General features: G+C 39.6%; 1 protein-coding gene across 4 annotated transcripts in view; it reads right to left on the minus strand.

Moving 5' to 3' along the window:
- The window catches only part of SLCO6A1 (solute carrier organic anion transporter family member 6A1), a 98,050-nt gene extending 82,958 nt beyond the window's left edge, over positions 1 to 15,092 (minus strand). For 2 of the 4 annotated variants that reach the window (XR_007922659.2, XM_002713955.4), the window contains exons 1-2: positions 14,443 to 15,092; positions 4,672 to 4,932 (exon numbers count right to left, since the gene is read on the minus strand). Coding sequence is in view for 3 of the 4 variants with exons in the window: in XM_002713955.4 (XP_002714001.2) it covers positions 4,672 to 4,932; positions 14,443 to 14,761 (580 nt within the window). In the remaining variant the exon portion in view is untranslated. The remainder of the gene's footprint in view (positions 1 to 4,671; positions 4,933 to 14,442) is intronic. The other 2 variants (XM_051853954.2, XM_051853953.2) reach the window with 1 other exon arrangement.
- Between the last annotated feature and the right edge of the window lie 2,958 nt (positions 15,093 to 18,050).

Genomic DNA, 18,050 nt, shown 5'->3' on the forward strand with positions numbered 1-18,050 from the left:
CAAGAAATGAAACTGAAGCACTAATCAAAAGATTTCCATTAAGGAAAAGTCCAGGACCTGAATGCTTTACAACTGAATTCTACAAAACATTCAAAGAGGAACCAACTCCAAAACTGTTCTAACTATTCTAAAGTATTTACCAGGATGGAACTCTGCCAAACTCTTCTGATGAAGCCAACATTACTTTGATACAAAAACCAAACAAAGACATGCTACAAAAAGAAAACAGCAGATCTATACCATTAATGAACATAGATGCAAAGATTCTCAAAAAGATACTAGCAAATCAAATCCAAAACCACAGCAAAAAGATGATACATCACAATCAAGTGGGATTTATCCCAGAAATAGAAGGGTGGTACAACATTTGCAAATCAATAAACATCATAAATCACATCAATATAATGAAGAATAAAAACCATATGGTCATCTCAATAGATGCAGAGAAAGCATTTGTTAAGATTCAACACCCTTCATGATAAAAACCTTTCAGAAATTAAGTATAGAAGGAGCATTCTTCAAAATTTTAAAGGCTATATATCAAAACCAACAGACAATATCATACTGAATGGGGAAAAACAAAACATTTCCCCTCAGATCTAGAACAACACAAGGATGTCCACTTTCACTACTCTTATTCAATGCAGTACTGGAACTTTTAGCAAGAGCAATTATGAAAGAGAAAGAAATAAAGGGCATTAAACGTGGAAAAGAGGAAGTCAAATTATCCATGTTTGCAGATGACATGATGCTGTACATGTAAAAACCTAAACACTGCATCAAAAAGCTGTTAGAATTGATAAACCAATTCATTAAAGTTGCAAGTTACAAAAGAAACATACAAAAAATAGCTTTTTTGTATGCTGATGATGAACTTACATAAAGAGAAATCCAGTGCACAATAGCCACAAAAACATGAAATATTTAGGAATAAATTTAACCAAAGAAGAGAAAGATCTCCACAATGAAAATTATCAAACACTGATGAAAACATCAAGGACACACAAAAAAATGGAAATATATTCCTTGCTCACAGATTGCAAAAATCAATAGCATTAAAATGTCTATACTACCTAAAGCAATCTACAGATTCAACACAATTCCTATCAAAATACCAATGACATTCTTTAAAAAATTAGAAAAAACAATCCTAAAATTCAATTGGAATCACTAAAGACCAAGCAATGCTGAACAAGAAAATCAAGCTGGAGGCATCACAATACTTGACATCAAAGTATACTATAAAGCCATAATAATTAAAACAGCATGACACTGGCTTAAAAACTGATGCATAGATCAATGGAATAGAATAGACAGACAAGAAATTAAGGGGGCTGGTGCCGTGTCTCACTTGGTTAATCCTCCACCTGTGGCACAGGCATCCTATATGGGTGCCGGGTTCTGGTCTCGGTTGCTCCTCTTCCAGTCCCGCTCTCTGCTGTGGCCCGGGAAGGCAGTGGAGGATGGCCCAAGTGCTTGGGCCCCTGCACCCACATGGGAGACAAGGAGGAAGCACCTGGCTCCTGGCTTCGGATCAGCGCAGCACCGGCCGTAGCGGCCATTTTGGGGGTGAACCAATGGAAGGAAGACCTTTCTCTCTATCTCTCTCTCTCACTGTCTATAACTCTACCTGTCAAATAAAAAAAAAACTTAAAAAAAAGAAATTAATGCACGTACATATAGCCAACAGATTTTTGACAGAGGTGCTCAGAACATACAGTGAAGTAAAGTTAAGCTCTTCAACAAATGGTCCTGGCAAAACTGGATGTATATATGTAGAAGAATAAAATTAGACTCATAACTTTCACCATGTGCAAAAATCAACTCAAGATGAATCAAAGACTTAAATGTAACACCTGAGGCTAAGAAGTTGCTGGAAGCAAATGTAGGGGAAACACTCCAAGACACTGGTATAGGGGACAACTTCTTGGACAAGACCCCCAAAGCACAGGCAACAAAATCAAAACTAAACAAATGGGACAATATGAAACTCAGAAACTTTTGTACAGCAAAGGGTACAATTAATAGAGTGAGGAGACATCCAACAGAATGGGGAAAAAATTTGCAAACCATCTATCCAACAAAGGCTTAATATCCTGAATATATCAGAAACTTAAGAACTAAACAACAACAAAAAATCCAGTTGAGAAATGTGCAAAGGATTTCAATAGACTCTTATTAAAAGAAGAAATTAAAATGGCCAGAAGTGTATGAAAAAATGCTCAACATCACTAGCCATCAGAGAAATCCAAATCAAAACCACAATGAACCACCTCGCCCCATAAGAATGGCTAAAATCCCAAACATAGAGATTAACAAATACTAGCGAGGAGGTGCACAAAGGGGAACACTTATATACTGTTGGTTAGAATGTAAATTAGTGTGCAGCCACTGTGGAAAACAATGTAGACATTTTTAAAAAACTAGAAATATACTTGCCACATGACCAAGCAATCCCACTACCAGGTATATACCCAAAACACAATGAAAGTATCAAAGAGATAACTGTACCACATGTTTATAGCTACACTGTTCACAATCACCAAAATTTTGAATCAACCAAGGTGCCCATCATCAGATGAATGGATTTTTCAAATGTATGTACACAATGGAATGTTATGCAGCTGTAGAAAAGAATTAAAGTCTACTATTTGTAGCAAAATGGACACAACTGGAGGACATCATGTTGAGTGAAATAAGCCAGACCCAGAAAGACAAATATCATATGTTCTCCCTGATATATGAAAACTAAAATTTAAAAAAAGAAGAAGAAGAAAAGAGATCAGTATTGCAACAAATTCAGTTTTGTAAAACTTTCATTCCTTTGTGAAACCAGTGGTTAAGAACGTTATACTATTATAGTTTTAATGAGTTGTGATCACTTTAAAATTTTCTGTAATTGGGTGGCATGTTCATTTTTACATTCAGCTGCTGTTTATATAAGCTGTCTTATATTCCCACTAACCTTGGGTCATTTGTCATTTTGTTTTTCACTTTTTAAACTTCTTATTCATTGAAATATTAACCCTTTTTACTGTAATGTAAATTTAAAACATGTTATATCAAAAACTAAAAGAAAACAAAGAAAGGGAGAAGGGATGGACAGAGAGAATATTTCTAGGATTTTATCTACAAGCCAAATTGAATCTTTAAAACTAATTACAAATTTTAAAAAAGAAATATTCAAAAAATTTTCCACCAAAATAAATTTCAATTATATTTTTTCATGAACATTTTGAGGATCCCTCATACACACTGGTTGAGACACAGAAATTGAAGGTCAATTTATCATCAGTATGGAAAATTATCGTGATTTTGAAGGGGAAATAGGGGCAAACGGACTTCACCAAGGTTCAAACAACTCATAAGGGAAGCTTAGTGTAACAGGTAACTAACTGGAAAATAAAAGCAGAGGGCAGAGTAGGAGTAAAAACATTCAGGAGATAGAAAAGAGAAGGGTGGAAGAAAAAGAATCACATAAGAGAATGTAAACATGTCAATATGTGTTTGTGTGTGTGTGTGTGTGTGTATGAACTGCACGTCAACACAGAAAAAGTCATTGTGTAAGAATTAAACTTCAAACACAATAAGTGAACTATATGCAAAGAGAGGTGTAGGAAATGAGCACTTCTGTAGCAAAGACTGTTTATTTCTCCTACTCTAGTACAAATGAGAGGCACCCAATAAATACACTAAATAGGTATTGTTAGATAATTCTGTGTTAATAGTCACTAACAAAATATATATATATATATATATATAATCTAAAGAAAACACAAAAGGAAGATTGTACTAATTCTACTCCCATGATTCATATTGAGATCTGATTAGCATTTTTAAGATGTATTAAACAGTGTTCTCTAACTTTTAACCCTTTCTGACCAGACCAAGGTTTAAGGTAACAAGAATGACATGTTTTCTATCCCACTCTTCCTATAAGTCATCTTCCAGTTCAACGAGCTGTCAAGCTATTCTATAACTACAATGAATATGTTGAAAATATCTATGAGAGTATTTTTAAATGTGCATTATGAAAAAGTTATGTGTGACTTTCAAAGGTTTTTCTTGCACCAAATTGAAATTATGTTTTAATTCCACTTTTCCTTGAATGTCTACAAGCACTCTCATTTACGCATATCATATGCTTCATAGACTGACATAACAACATATTATTTAACATTGACTACACAGGATATAAATATATTAATGTATTAAAGTTGTCCCTTGGGCCCCTGCACCCACATGGAAGACCTGGAAGAAGCTCCTGGATCCTGGCTTTGGATCGACCCCGTTCTAGCCTTTGTGGCCATCTGAGGAGTGAACCAGTAGATGAAAGAACTCTCTCTGTGTCTCTGCCTCTCTGTAACTCTGCCTTTCAAATAAATAAATAAATAAATATTTAATAAATGAATGAACAGTTTCACAAAATAATTTTCCCAAAATATTCTTTCTCCTTTCTAGGTCCATCTATTATATGAAAGGGTATATGAATATGATATATATGTTTAAAGAGAGCCACAATTAAAAGGGATACTTTGTCAAATAAACCTGTGTGGATGGATAGATGGATGGATATACAGACAGACAGACAGGTATCACAGTCTATTTAAAGTTCCAATCGTTTAAATGAGTTTTGATTTGGCATATGATATTATATTTTAAAAACCTTACCTTCAATGTTTAGCTTAGATTGATTGTTTTCACCACGTAAGTGTGGAAGACCAAGTAAAATTGATCCAAGTCCTATGAAGAAGGAGGAATATGCAGTCCATTTTGTTCTGTTTCCTCTCCCTCCATAGTATGCTATTAATATTGCTACCAGGCAAGATGAAATATCATAGCTGGATGTCAATACTATACTTTCAAAAGTTTTCAGATGATAGTTCTTCTGAAAATTGCTAATGCTCAGATCTACAAGACCAAACACAATACCTAAAATGTAAAAAGGAACAAAAGAAAGCAATAATGTACTTTTTAAGATACAAAAAAAAAGATCACCATTATAAACATGACAAAGCAAAACTTAATTTAACCTGATTTATATTTGTTTTACCTCATTATGAAAGTTTAAAATCTGTAAGCACATGATTCCCTTTCTAAAACACTAATAGAACTTAACCTCTATGAAATTTTGCTAATTAAATTTTTAAACCAATTTTTAAGCTATCTCTACAAGTAATTTCCTAAAGAATACTAATTGTATAAACTCACCTCACTGAGTATGAGTATTGTTTACTATAATATATATTTTAATTATTAAAAATTAGTAAATGATACATTGAATTTTTGTTTATATGTCATCTAGAATAGAAAATAAAATATCAAAATAGTTGAGGTCCAACACATTCTTTTCTTTCCCTTCTGTAACCAGTATCCTGTATTTGAAATTTTCCATTTTTATTTTTAACATTTTCATCACAATATACACCCCCTCAAACAGTAGAGATACCTTTTTCCTTTTCTTTAATATTAAATAAATGGCGCCATACTATGTGCATTTCTATCACTCGGCACCCAAACAGTAGAAAAATAGCCAGACTAAGTGTTTGAAAAAAAATTAAATTGATCTCCAGAATGAAAAGGAAAAGTGGTTACTAGTCAAAATTCATTATTTTTTTTCTTTTTTTTTTCCCCACAGGCAGAGTTAGACAGTGAGAGAGAGACAGAGAGAAAGGTCGTCCTTCCATTGGTTCACCCCCAAAATGGCCGCTATGGCCAGCGCGCTGCGCCGATCCGAAGCCAGGAGCCAGGTGCTTCCTCCTGGTCTCCCATGTGGGTGCAGGGCCCAAGCACTTGGGTCATCCTCCACTGCCTTCCCAGGCCACAGCAGAGAGCTGGACTGGAAGAGGAGCAACCAGGACAGAACCGGCACCCCAACCGGGACTAGAACCCGGGGTGCTGGCGCCACAGGCAGAGGATTAGCCTAGTGAGCCGCGGCACCAGCCACTATTCAAAATTCATATCATCTATGTAACCATAGTTACTGTAGCATGGGCTGCTGCTATTGTTGACAGGGTAGTCACTACCTCTTTTTGTAGGAATCCTGGGGCCCTGATGCTCCCTAATGCTGTGACAGCCGGCTCACAACCACCAGTTGCTTCTACTGCTACAGCCAGACCCCGTGAGCACAGTGCTACTGATGGAAGTACCTACATTGCTTCTGCTGCCAGGAATAACCACCAGAAAAGGGGGAGGGAAGGAAAGAGGCTTCCCTCTGCCCCTTTTCAAATCTACCACAGTCTCTCATTAGTAACCCGTACGTGAAAGCCAACAGGAGTTCAGTGGTCATGGAAGTAAGAAAAACAAGCTTTGTAGCCTGCTGCTCCCCTTACAAATAAGAGCAAGTCAAGAAGGAGGCTATGGAGGTTACAGCCAACAGACAAATAACTTGTACACTTCATCCTTGAAAGTACTATTTTCTCCTTTCATCCCACGTCAACTTTCAAACTAGATAAATATGCTTCCAACTGATGTTTGCAAACATGCTACCACTCTTTCCCCAAAACAAGAGACATAGCCCAGTCAGTCACTATATCCACTTTAGGCTAAGGTTGACAAAGCTTCCACCAACTGGAATAGATTCTCCTTAACCTAGAAACTAAAAGTAACTGCAAGTTATTAAGCAAACATTATCACAGCCTGATTATATTTCTTAGAGGTTGAATTGCCAGAAAAATCACAAGCCATAATTGTAACCTAAACTCACTTAACAGAACAATAGCAGCAGAAAACAAGAGGTTGAAACTTGACTGCACCAGGGAAAGAATTTTCTTCAACTCTCACTTTGGATGGGGTCAAGGAGAATAATACAGGCAAGAAATAATTTCTGTCAGTCACTGTCCATCTCTAGGTTGGGAGATATTAGTTCTTCCTTCTAATTCAGGAATCCTCAGTAACACAGAAACAAATTTACAAACCTACCTACCTTATGTAAAATATGAATGGAAAAATGAAATAGGCAGAGATAAAATAAAGAATTAGAACACAATCATACATTGCTTAATGACTAGGAAATGCAACATCAGGTGATTTCATCTTTGTGCAACCATCATAGAGTATACTAATATTGCTATGGCACCACTAGACAATGTAATTTTGCTGAGACAACTATCACATGCATTCTATCATTGACCAAACATCTTTGTGCAGTGTATGACTGTATATACATGCATAAACACATATACACACAACAAATACATTTATATGTTTACCTATGTACACATAAATAGGTAAGAGAAAAATCCATAGCTGCTACAAATTGTATTTCTCAAAATGGTTGTTAGATCACAGTCGATATTTAGAACTTCCTTCTTCCATTACTCACCCCATCTTTGCCCCTTGATCCCAGCTAACATACATATATGTTGCTATCTCAAAGTAGATCCCTAATCCTATATGACAGCCCCAAAATATTGTTGATCATTGTCTACTACTTGGGATCTTAGCTGAGTCTCCCATAGGCCATTATAATTATCAATAAAGCTAAGAGTTTTTGGTTATTGAGATATGAAGTAAGATCAGTAAATTCTATTAACATGATTCCCTGGCTATACTTCTTTTGCTATAAAATCAGTTCCTTGATTAGTAGTAATGCGATGGTAAATGTGATCATGATGGTGGATAAGGCATTCATCAAGTCCGATTATGGTAGTGCTGGCAGAAATATGATGAAAAAAAAGGAGTACCTATATCCAAAGTAAGTATGTATTTCTCTGAAGTGATATTATTGCTCATTCCATAGCAGAGGCAAAAATCCATAATCAAACCATCTCCAGGTAACTGATTTGTTTCACCGAAAAATAGGGCCATTTCCTAAATTGCATTGACTTTTCCTGGCTGCAAAGCAGCCGCTCAGGAGTGCAATCAGCCAGCTCTGATGAAGGTAAGGCCATGCATTCAGCTATTGTGAACCTCCATCTTCTATGTAGTTGTCCCTAAGAAAAAGAGGCCATTAAACAAGAGAAAAAATGTCTAGGGAAAGCAGCAGGACCTCATCATTGAGAGCCTCCTCAGCAATGGATTTCTTTGGGTGATAACTCACCCCATCTAGAAAGACATAACATGATCTGGCCTTCCAAGCCACAAACAGTCAAACCATCAGGTAATGATCGAAATGGTATCTAGGCAACATGGACACTCCAATGTACTATTCAGTGTTTTATCCATTGAGAGGGTCTCCTTTTTCCTCTACTTTCAGGACTGCTCCTGTATGGAACTATAATATTATCATATCATACTTCTACCTTCAAAATATAAACAGGCCCACCAAAAAACTGTGTCTCTTTGTTAATAATGGGCTTTGCAAGTGAAGAAACTTTTCCTTCATTTTAGAAGAGGTAACTCTACATGACCCTTGATCCCAACTCACATGCATAGATCCCAATTCACTCTACTGTGCAACAAACCAGTTGTTCCCAAGAAACATCACCGAAGGGCATGATGTATCCTCCTAGGACAGACTTTCTGGGGATGCTGGCTCTAACTCTAATAGAGTCTGGAAACGATAAGGGGTGATAGGGAGGCTCAGGAGGTCAATTCAGTGTCTTTGATCAAGATATTATCTTCTCTTCAAATAAAAGAGAAATAGTTGTTCCTACTAGAAGTAGAGGTTAAGGAATTGGAGGTTCCAATCCTCAGATTCACCAAATTCTGCCTAAATCCCTTTAGCTCTAAAATCAGTGCCCCAAGTTTGACATAAGGGATCTAATATGCCTATGAATTCAACTAATATTGTAACTCTGGAATCTGTGAATATGGGTTAGTACTATCAAAATAAACAGCATGTGGATAAATATGATGAGAGCCTTAGAGAACCCTGAAAGAAGCTCAGAAGCTTGCTAACCATGACCTAGACTTCTCATCATTCTGTCAAGCAGGCAGAAGCAGTCGGGCAAGCCCCAGGATCTTTGTAAAGTTCAAGTTTCCACTATAGGAGTCTATTGTAGCAGCTATTTCATTCCCTAAAGTCCTGCCTTCAATAAGAACTTTATTATTTAGAAATTATAACTTTATTATAGGCAATGTTTATAGCTCCTTTGTCGCTACAAGCCAAGGACTTCCACTGAACCATTTTCATGTGGTCAGTCATATCACTACGGCTCTTTGATAAATAGTAAATGTTAACAATGTGCAAGTCTTCAATTTTCCTAAGTATGCCATGTGCTACATTTGAGGTCACTGTGTTAAAGGGGTTTATCGGAACATAAAACAGCAAGGTCAAACAATAAAATTAATAAATAATGATAATATACACTATCCAATAAATGAAAATGCCATGGCTGCAAGAATGCTTAGACTATTCTCTTAGACTCTAACTTGATTTTTCAGGATCTATTGCACATAGAAACGTTGCCAACAGGCATCCTGGTGACCATGAATCTTGCATGCTGAAGCATGGGCCATGACAAATCTGGTGAGCGTACCAAGTGAGTAGCAGAACAGCAGCACCAAACACTTGCTCGCCCACTCAGTATGGGGAAGAGTTAATTTTAGACACTTGATCCAGATCACTTTTTGTGGGGAGCAACTGGGAACAACTCGGACTAGACTAAGTTACTGGAATTAAGACTTATTCTATGCATCTGCTCTCCCACAATATGGCGCTGGGAGAGGAGGAAACAGCTTCTACACAGCTGCCTCCAGTTCAACCAACAAGCTGCAGGACCTGCTCCTGATTGGAGGAGAGCAGCGTACTCGGTGTGTGGGTAGCAGAGTTGGGATTGGTGGAAGAGGACTATAAAGGAGGAGAGAGACAACACGCACCAGGAACATCTATCTGAAGGAACACCTGTGCAGCCCCCGAGAGAGCCGGCCGGCGGTGTGCCGCTCCCCCGTGGAAGTGGGGAAAGTGGCAGGGGGAACCGCCCTTCCACAGAGGTGGAAGGGACGGTAGCCAACCGGGAAGAACCAGCAGCAAACCCGGGAAGGGCCGAGCAGATAAAAGAACAGCGCAGGGTTTAGTGTTGTTCCTCCATGAAGAGGGGGAGTGACAACTTTTGTTGATCAGGGAACTTTCCCTGAAGGTAAAGTTTCATTAACACTGTATGTGGACAGGATCTAGAGAGCTCCCTCTCTCTCTCCCTCTCCTCCTTCTCCCTCTCCCTCTCCCTGATAAATAAATCTTTTAAAAAATGGCTGACAATTTCTCAAAACCAATGAAAGATATTAAAGCACAGACTGAGGCAGCTCAGAGGAAGAAGCCAAAGGAGAGTAAGTCCTCACATCTACACTTAGGCAGATCATCCTCACACTGCAGAACATTTACACGCAGGCACATGACCCTAGAATTGCAGAAAGTTAAAACACCATAGGGCCGGCGCCACGGCTCACTTGGCTAATCCTCCACCTGCAGCACCAGCACCCAGAGTTCTAGTCCCAGTTGGGGTGCCGGATTCTGTCCCAGTTGCTCCTCTTCCAGTCCCGCTCTCTGTTGTGGCCTGGGAAGGCAATGGAAGATGCCTCAAGTGCTTGGGCCCTGCACCTGCATGGGAGACCAGGAGGAAGCAGCTGGCTCCTGCCTTCGGATAGGCGCAGCAGCATGCTGGCCATAGCAGCCATTTTGGGGGTGAACCAATGGAAGGATGACCTTTCTCTCTGTCTCTCTCTCTCACTGTCTAACTCTGCATGTCAAAAAAAAAAAAAAAAAAAAAAAAAAAAAAAAAACACCATAACATTTACACCCAGGCAAATCACACTACTAAAAGTGCAGAATATTTTATCCAGACATATCATACTACAACTGTGTAAAATCAAAGACAGTGAGAAGCCAGCACTGTGGCTCAATAGGCTAATCCTCCGCCTGCGGCGCCGGCACCCTGAGTTCTAGTCCCGGTCGGGGCGCCGGATTCTGTCCCGGTTGCCCCTCTTCCAGGCCAGCCTTCTGCTGTGGCCAGAGAGTGCAGTGGAGGATGGCCCAGGTGCTTGGGTCCTGCACTCCATGGGAGACCAGGAGAAGCACCTGGCTCCTGCCTTCGGATCAGCGTGGTGCGCTGGCCGCAGCGCGCCTGCCGCGGCGGCCATTGGAGGGTGAACCAACGGCAAAGGGAAGACCTTTCTCTCTGTCTCTCTCACTGTCCACTCTGCCTGTCAAAAAAAAAAAAAAAATCAAAGACAGTGAGAAAGGCTTGAAATAAGCCAAAGGGGGGGGGGGAAGAATTGCTCATCATCTGTCAAAGATCAAGGATAAGAATCAGATAAATCATGCAAGCAGAAAAAGACTGGGGTAAAATATTAAAGCATTAAAAGAAGAAGAAATCAAGCTAGATTTCACCATCCAAGGAAATTATCTTTCAAAGAGATAGGAAAATACAGATCTTTTCAAACAGAAATTGGGGAAATTATAACAAGCAGATCTGCCAATTAAGAAAAGTCAAAAGAATTTCTTCAGAAAAAAGGAGAAAATAATGTAAGTCACACAATCATATGCACATAAAGAAAGGAAGAATGTTAGAGAAAAATTAAGTAAAGAAAACGTAGGAGCCCCATAGCCTTGGCAGCTCATGACAAGAGCCTCGGGTGATCACTGATGTCATAAATAAGAGTGTCAATTGTTAAATCAACAACAGGAGTCACTGTGCACTTAACTCCTCATGTAGGATCTGTGTCCTTGAAGTGTTGTATTATGAGAATTAATGGTAAAATAGTCTTAAAACAGTTCTTTATACCTTGTGTGACTGTGTAGGTGCAAACTGTTTAAATCTTTATTTAGTTTATACTAAGTTGATATTCTATATATAAAGATAATTAAAAATGAATCTTAATGAAGAATGGGATGGGAGAGGGAGTAGGATATGGGATGCTTTGCGGGTGGGAGGGTGATTATGGGGGGAAAACCGCTATAATCCAAAAGTTGTACTATCAAAATTTGTATTTTTTAAGTAAAAGTTTTCTTAAAAAAAAGAAAAGAAAAAGTAGGAGCCACCATTGTGGCATAGCAGGTAAAACCACTGCCTGCAGTGTTGGCATCCCATATGGGTGCCAGTTGGAGTCCAGCTGCTTCATTTACTATCCAGCTCCCTGCTAAAGTATGTGGGAAAGCAGCAGAAGACAGCCCAGATGCTTGGGCTCTGACACCTACTCAAGAGACAAGGAAGAAGTTCTTGGCTCCTGGCTTTGGCCTGACCCAGTCTTGGCCATTGTGGTCATTTGGGGGAGTGAACCAGCAGATGGAAGACCTCTCTTTCTCTTTTTCTCTCTCTCTGTCTCTCCATCTCTCACTATAACTCAATTAAATAAAATAAATATTGAATACAAGAATTTTTTTCTTATTATTTATTGACCTAATCAATAACTGTTGGTTTGAACTAACAGCAGCAAAATTTGTCATTGATTATTGCTCATAGGTAAGTGAAATGAATGATCAAATAAAAACACAGAATTATTAAAAATTTTATAATACTGCTAGAACTGTACTTGCACAGCAAATTACAACTTTGAGCCAATATTAGAAATAAGAATGCTAAACAGCTTAACAATAACCCACAGCTCTCAGACAAACTAGAAACAAGAATGTTATAAAATTAACAAGAATGTTATAAAATTAATAGTCCAAGTTGCCTTCTTAAGATAGACATTTAAGAGAAAAATAATCTCAAAGTGTTTAGAACGAAGGAGAGAAGAACACAAATCAGAGGGAAATAATGAAACACACCACAAATAGACTAGCCATGTAGAAAGGACAATGGAACAATAAGCTGGGGAAGCAGTAATTAAAATAAGACTGCAGTGACTTTATTAATACCAGGAAAAATAGCCTTTAAAACAAAAAACCGTTACTGCTACTCCACTGAATCTGAGAACCCGTCTCAACGACAGTATCCCTTACAATCTCACCTGGCCTAACAAAGCTTTCCAAAGATGCAAATCCTGTTCTAATAAATGCACCTCCCAGTGCCTTAGAGAAGGGAATATTTTCTTGGCTTTTTTGTGGAATATAACTGGAAAAGAGATGAGAGAGATTATGCAAGTAACATTAGTATGTCTAGTCAACATCCCTGTCTTCCCAAATCTTTGTATTCCCTATTCCACATCATGCCATTTTATTTACTCTAGCCAAAAAGCGGGAGGCAACCCAGATATCCAGGCAAGTACTCAGTGGATAAAGTGTGCCAATTCCATACAGTGGGATGCCACTAACACAGAACAACCTGTTAATACACACAAAGTTGCTGAATCTCAAAAGCACCAAGCTATCAAAAGAAGGCAGACACAGAAGACTAGACAGTCTATGAATCCATGTATATCAATTTCTAGAAAATGCAGGTGAGCAGGTCTCTTGCTACCTCAGGTGAGAGGTGGAAGCTGGAACAGACTGCAAAGGAGTACAGATAGAAAGACTAAAGCGCCACTGCACTGATGGTTGCACATCTGTATTTATTTACTAAAATTCAATTGTATCATTTTTGAAAGGCTGAATTTTTATGGTAGATAGATAATATTTATGTAAAGCAAAGGGGAGAAAGAAAAGGAGGAAAGGAAAGAAAGAGACAAGCTGATAAATAGATAAATACAGAGACATACCATTTTTATGAATGGAAGTCTCAGTATGATGCCCAAACTGAGCTAATGGCCTGTATATAATCAGGTTAAGTGATGGTGCAAAACCCATTCAATATCAACTGCTGGCTCAGAAATCTGCTGTTCACTGCCCACTGAAAAATGGGAGTGCATTAAGTGAGATAATGCTTGCAGCTCTTTCTCCCACCCAGCAGGCTGGGGAGGGGTCCCCTGGGGAGCTTCTCAGAGTTCTCAGGCTCCTCTTCAAATGGAGCCACAATGCGTCTTTTCCTCCTTTTCTTACTCTTTTATGCACTCAATGTGTATTTTTGCTTTGCCTTGTTTGGAATACGTATTTATTGACTGTTTCTCTGCCCTGGTCACTCCATCAGGGCCTGGGAAGAGGCAGTAAATAACAGAAATACTATTTATCCTGTGTTGATGCTAAGAAATCATTAGGCAGCCAATCTTGTTATTTAGGATTCAGAAACAAAGCGTGCAGGCCCCTTCTCATTTCCTTATTCCCAAAGTCCCTGGCCATCAGAGCCCCACCCAACTATCACAATTTAATTCAATCATATCTCCCTCGGAGAATTTTCTTGGAGCATCCCAAGATAAATAAATGACAATTACTTTGTTCTTCTCACATGGTTCTTATCACGTGCAGCCTTTAAATAACTCAACAGCCCCTCAACCTAGCCCGCCCATCCACAGACCTGGCCCCTTCCCCCCAACAACGTGTCACTGGGGTGGCCCAGGAGGGGCTGCAACCACAGGAGCCCTACCTGAAGGTGCCAGGGGTCAACTGCTTCTCTATTCCACCCACAGCTTGAGAACAGAGACCCCAAACCTCCTGCTGGAGCCACCACAGGGCGTCCTGGCCCATCCTACCTCTGGGCGCTGCCTCCCCCCTGCCCTCCCCAGGAGGCCCCTGCCCCTCGGGCCCACCTTGAGAGGAGGCCAGGATGAAGTAGATAACCATGAAGCAGCGAATGTCATTCAAACGCTGACAGCACGGGAAACTGACACAGCCCAGTCCGCAGGAGCCCTCCTCCTGGCTCTGTTCTGGCTCTGAGAGCGTCTCGGGAGCAGGGGGCCGCTCTCTTTCTCTAATTTCGATATTGCCCAACCTCATCACGCTGAGTGGGAACAGGTAGGGAGGTTTCTTCCGGGGCTTTGGGGTCTCCCTGGCGCCCTCAGCCTTGGCGCGACCTGCCAAGGCCTTGGGCTCCACATGAGTTACCGATCCTTTCCTGGCCCCAGGCATGGCACCAACCAGGGGGATCAGGGCCCCTGGCCTTCCGCCGCCAGCAGCGACTCCAAGACCACGGGACGTGGGCTTCGCAGGGCTGGGCCACAACGGGTACCTGCACCCCGAGCCCGCCCGCACCAGGACGTTGCTCCGTTGCCCTGGGAGAACGTCCACTGCTGTCTCCTCCTTCCGGGGCAGGGCGGGGGAGGGGGATGCAGGAAGTCCTCTCTGATGGCTGCGAACCCAGAGAGCACCAGACCAGCGCAAATGGAAGTGCCATAGGTCAGTCCTTGGGCCCCTGCACCCACGTGGGAGACCCGGAAGAAACTCCCAGCTCCCGGCTTCCCATCGGCCCTGCTCTGGCCATTGCGGTCATCTGGGGAGTGAACCAGCAGATGGAAGACCTCTCTCTCTCTCTCTCTCTCTCTCTCTCTGTGTGTGTGTGTGTGTGTGTGTATGTGTGTAACTCTAACTTTCAAAATAAATAAATAAATCTTTAAAAAATTTTAAGTAAATGGTCTAAACACTCCATCAAAAAAGCAAAGATTCAGGCTGATATTTGGCATAGTGGTTAAGATTCCATATTAAGATCGCTACATCCCGTTTTGGAGTACCTGGGTGCAAGTTCTGGCTTTTCTCAAGACTCCAGCTTCCTTCTAAAGCATACACTGGGAGGCAGCAGGTGATGGCACAAGTAGTTCAGTCCCTACCACCCATGTGGGAGAACTGCTTTGAATTCTCAGTTCCTGGCTTCTCCTTGATGCAGTTTTGGCTGCTGTAGGCAGCTAGGGAGTAAACCATCAAATGGGAGATCTGTGTGTGTGTGTGTGCACATGCGTATTTTTGTCTTTCAAGTAAATAAATGAATTTTTTAAATATTGTTAGATGGATACAAAAAGAGCAAATTCATGGGCATACATATGTACAAGAATGTCAATCTGAGTACAAAAGCATTCCACATGAAAAGAAAATGATCCAAAAAGAGTATTCCTGTAGTAACACAGCTGAAAAATACATAAACCAAAAACTTATAGAACTAAAAGAAAAATGCTTGCAGGCAAATCCACAGATGTAGGTGGCAATTTTAACCTCTTTCCCAGGAATTGGTAAATCAATACTCAAAAATCACAAGGACGTAGAAAACTTGAACAGGAGTGTCAACCAACTTGACCTATTGACATTTTTATATATTCTACCCAACAACAGGAGACTACAAATTATGTTTTGGATAGGCCATATTCTCAGTCATACTTAAATATCAACCAAATTTAAAATGTTAGCATCATATCAAATGTGATCTCTGACAGCAGAATTTAACTAAAAATCAATAAGAAAGATCAATGATCAATGCTAGTTTAAAAGTGGTTAGTAGTTCAAACCAAAGCCTGTGCAAACAAAGTTCTAACTGGGAGCTCCTTGACAAGCATTGTTGGTGAAACATTGACTCCCAGGTTGATTTATCCAGACGATTACTCCTTGCTCTAAGTCCTGTATCTGAAGAGTTATTTTTGAATAGTGTTAGCAAAGGACTCAATATTTTGTTCACTTATAATTGGTTATAACCTCATGAGTCTCAGAAAATTGCCCTCACTTCTACATTTGCCTTCAGATCACTGGCTGTACCAGAAATACTTAGCCTTGACTTCATATTAGAAATATTTGAGAAAGATAAAGGTTTGAATATCCAGGTCCATTGTTTCAGAATCTCCTGAGTGTTAGACTCAGGAATGATTTCTTTCAAAAATGTCTCACCGTTTCCAGTGTGCTGACAAGTTTGAGAACCACAGATGTGGATGATGCAGCCTCTACAGGCCACTTTGAAACAGGGTAAGACTGCAAAGACTCTTGTTGACAAAGAGGGGAGGGAGAGCCTCAAGAAAGCATTTAATGATGAACCATAGGATCCTTCAAGCTTCCTTTCTTCTTGTGGTCTTGACCCCATGCTTCCAATAGTAAATATGAATCTTATAACCTGAAATATAAAATTCCTAAAATAATTCAGTAAGATCTATTCAAAAGAAGCTTGTCTGTACTTTTCACTAAGTAGATATTTTGGTTGGAGAATGGATTGAGAGAAAGTGACCATGAAATGGAAAGGGAGGACTAAAAGAACCACAAATGAAAACAGGTACCACGTGGGCAAAAATTGGCTTTCAGGATCGTGTGCAATATCAGTTTTCGGAATGTTTCTTGTCCCTTACAGATAATACTAAGATTCAGTTGGTAGTTGAACATTCGCATAAAGACGTGTCTTCAAAATACTCATAGTGTATAGAAATGTTTCTGTTACCCTTTAGAACCAGACTGATCAGGGACGTCATATCTTCTCCCTTCTTTCCTCCTACCTTCCTTCCCCTTCTCCATTTCTTCACCTTTGCAGGATCATTTTTCATTTGACAGAAATACCATTCAGGGTGATCTCTATATATTCAGCTCAGACCCATGACTGAGCACATTCCATGAGCTATCAACTTTTATTGACCCTGTTGAAACAACCAGGTTGTTTTGATCAAGGAGCTTCCTTCCAGTAGAGTCACAAAGGGAATTCTAAATTTCTCCAGTTAAGCTAACATTTAAACCCAAAATATTTTTTCTTGGATCGGTGAGTTTTTGAGGTTAACTCATTAGAACATTTTCATGTGTCCTTATTCTAGGACTAAGTAACCTTGTATTTTTCCATCCTTCATAACCTTTTCTGTTCCAGGAATACAGTTTTGACTTGAGATATCTTTTTTTAGCATATTTACATTTTTCAACTTTTCTTATTACTGTTATCAACATTTCTCATGTGATTCCAAAGGACTCTTGTCTGACTATTTAGGGAAGTGAAGTGGTAATTTTTGACAGAATACCATCAGATAGGGCTACTGAAATAGAGCATTAGTTACAACGAAAGTGACTGGTTTCAGTTCAGAGAGTAGACTTCTTAGCTAGTGATCTAAAGCTCATCCCTGTGATCCAGAGCACGTGCTCATTGTAAAGGAGGAAAGCTGTCCATTAATCTGCACAGAACCTTGTAAATTTGAGCAAGAGTCCACTCTGTGTTTCTGTGTAGCTTTCTTTCATAACCCTTACTAAATGGCAACTTAAGTATAATTTTTGTAAATTTTTAAAAAGAAGCATTTGAAAAAAAACAAGCCAGTCTGTTCATCCCCCTCAAATCTTGAGTTGAATTATATAGCAATAAAAATACAGTAAAATCTTTAAAGATACTCTGTACTTCAACTACAAATGCAGCCTAAAATTCAAATAATAGATTGAGTCTAGTAAATGGCAGCTATTAAATAATTGAAGATACTACCTT

This window comes from Oryctolagus cuniculus, chromosome 14 (genome assembly GCF_964237555.1).
Source record: "Oryctolagus cuniculus chromosome 14, mOryCun1.1, whole genome shotgun sequence".
NCBI lineage: Eukaryota > Metazoa > Chordata > Mammalia > Lagomorpha > Leporidae > Oryctolagus > Oryctolagus cuniculus.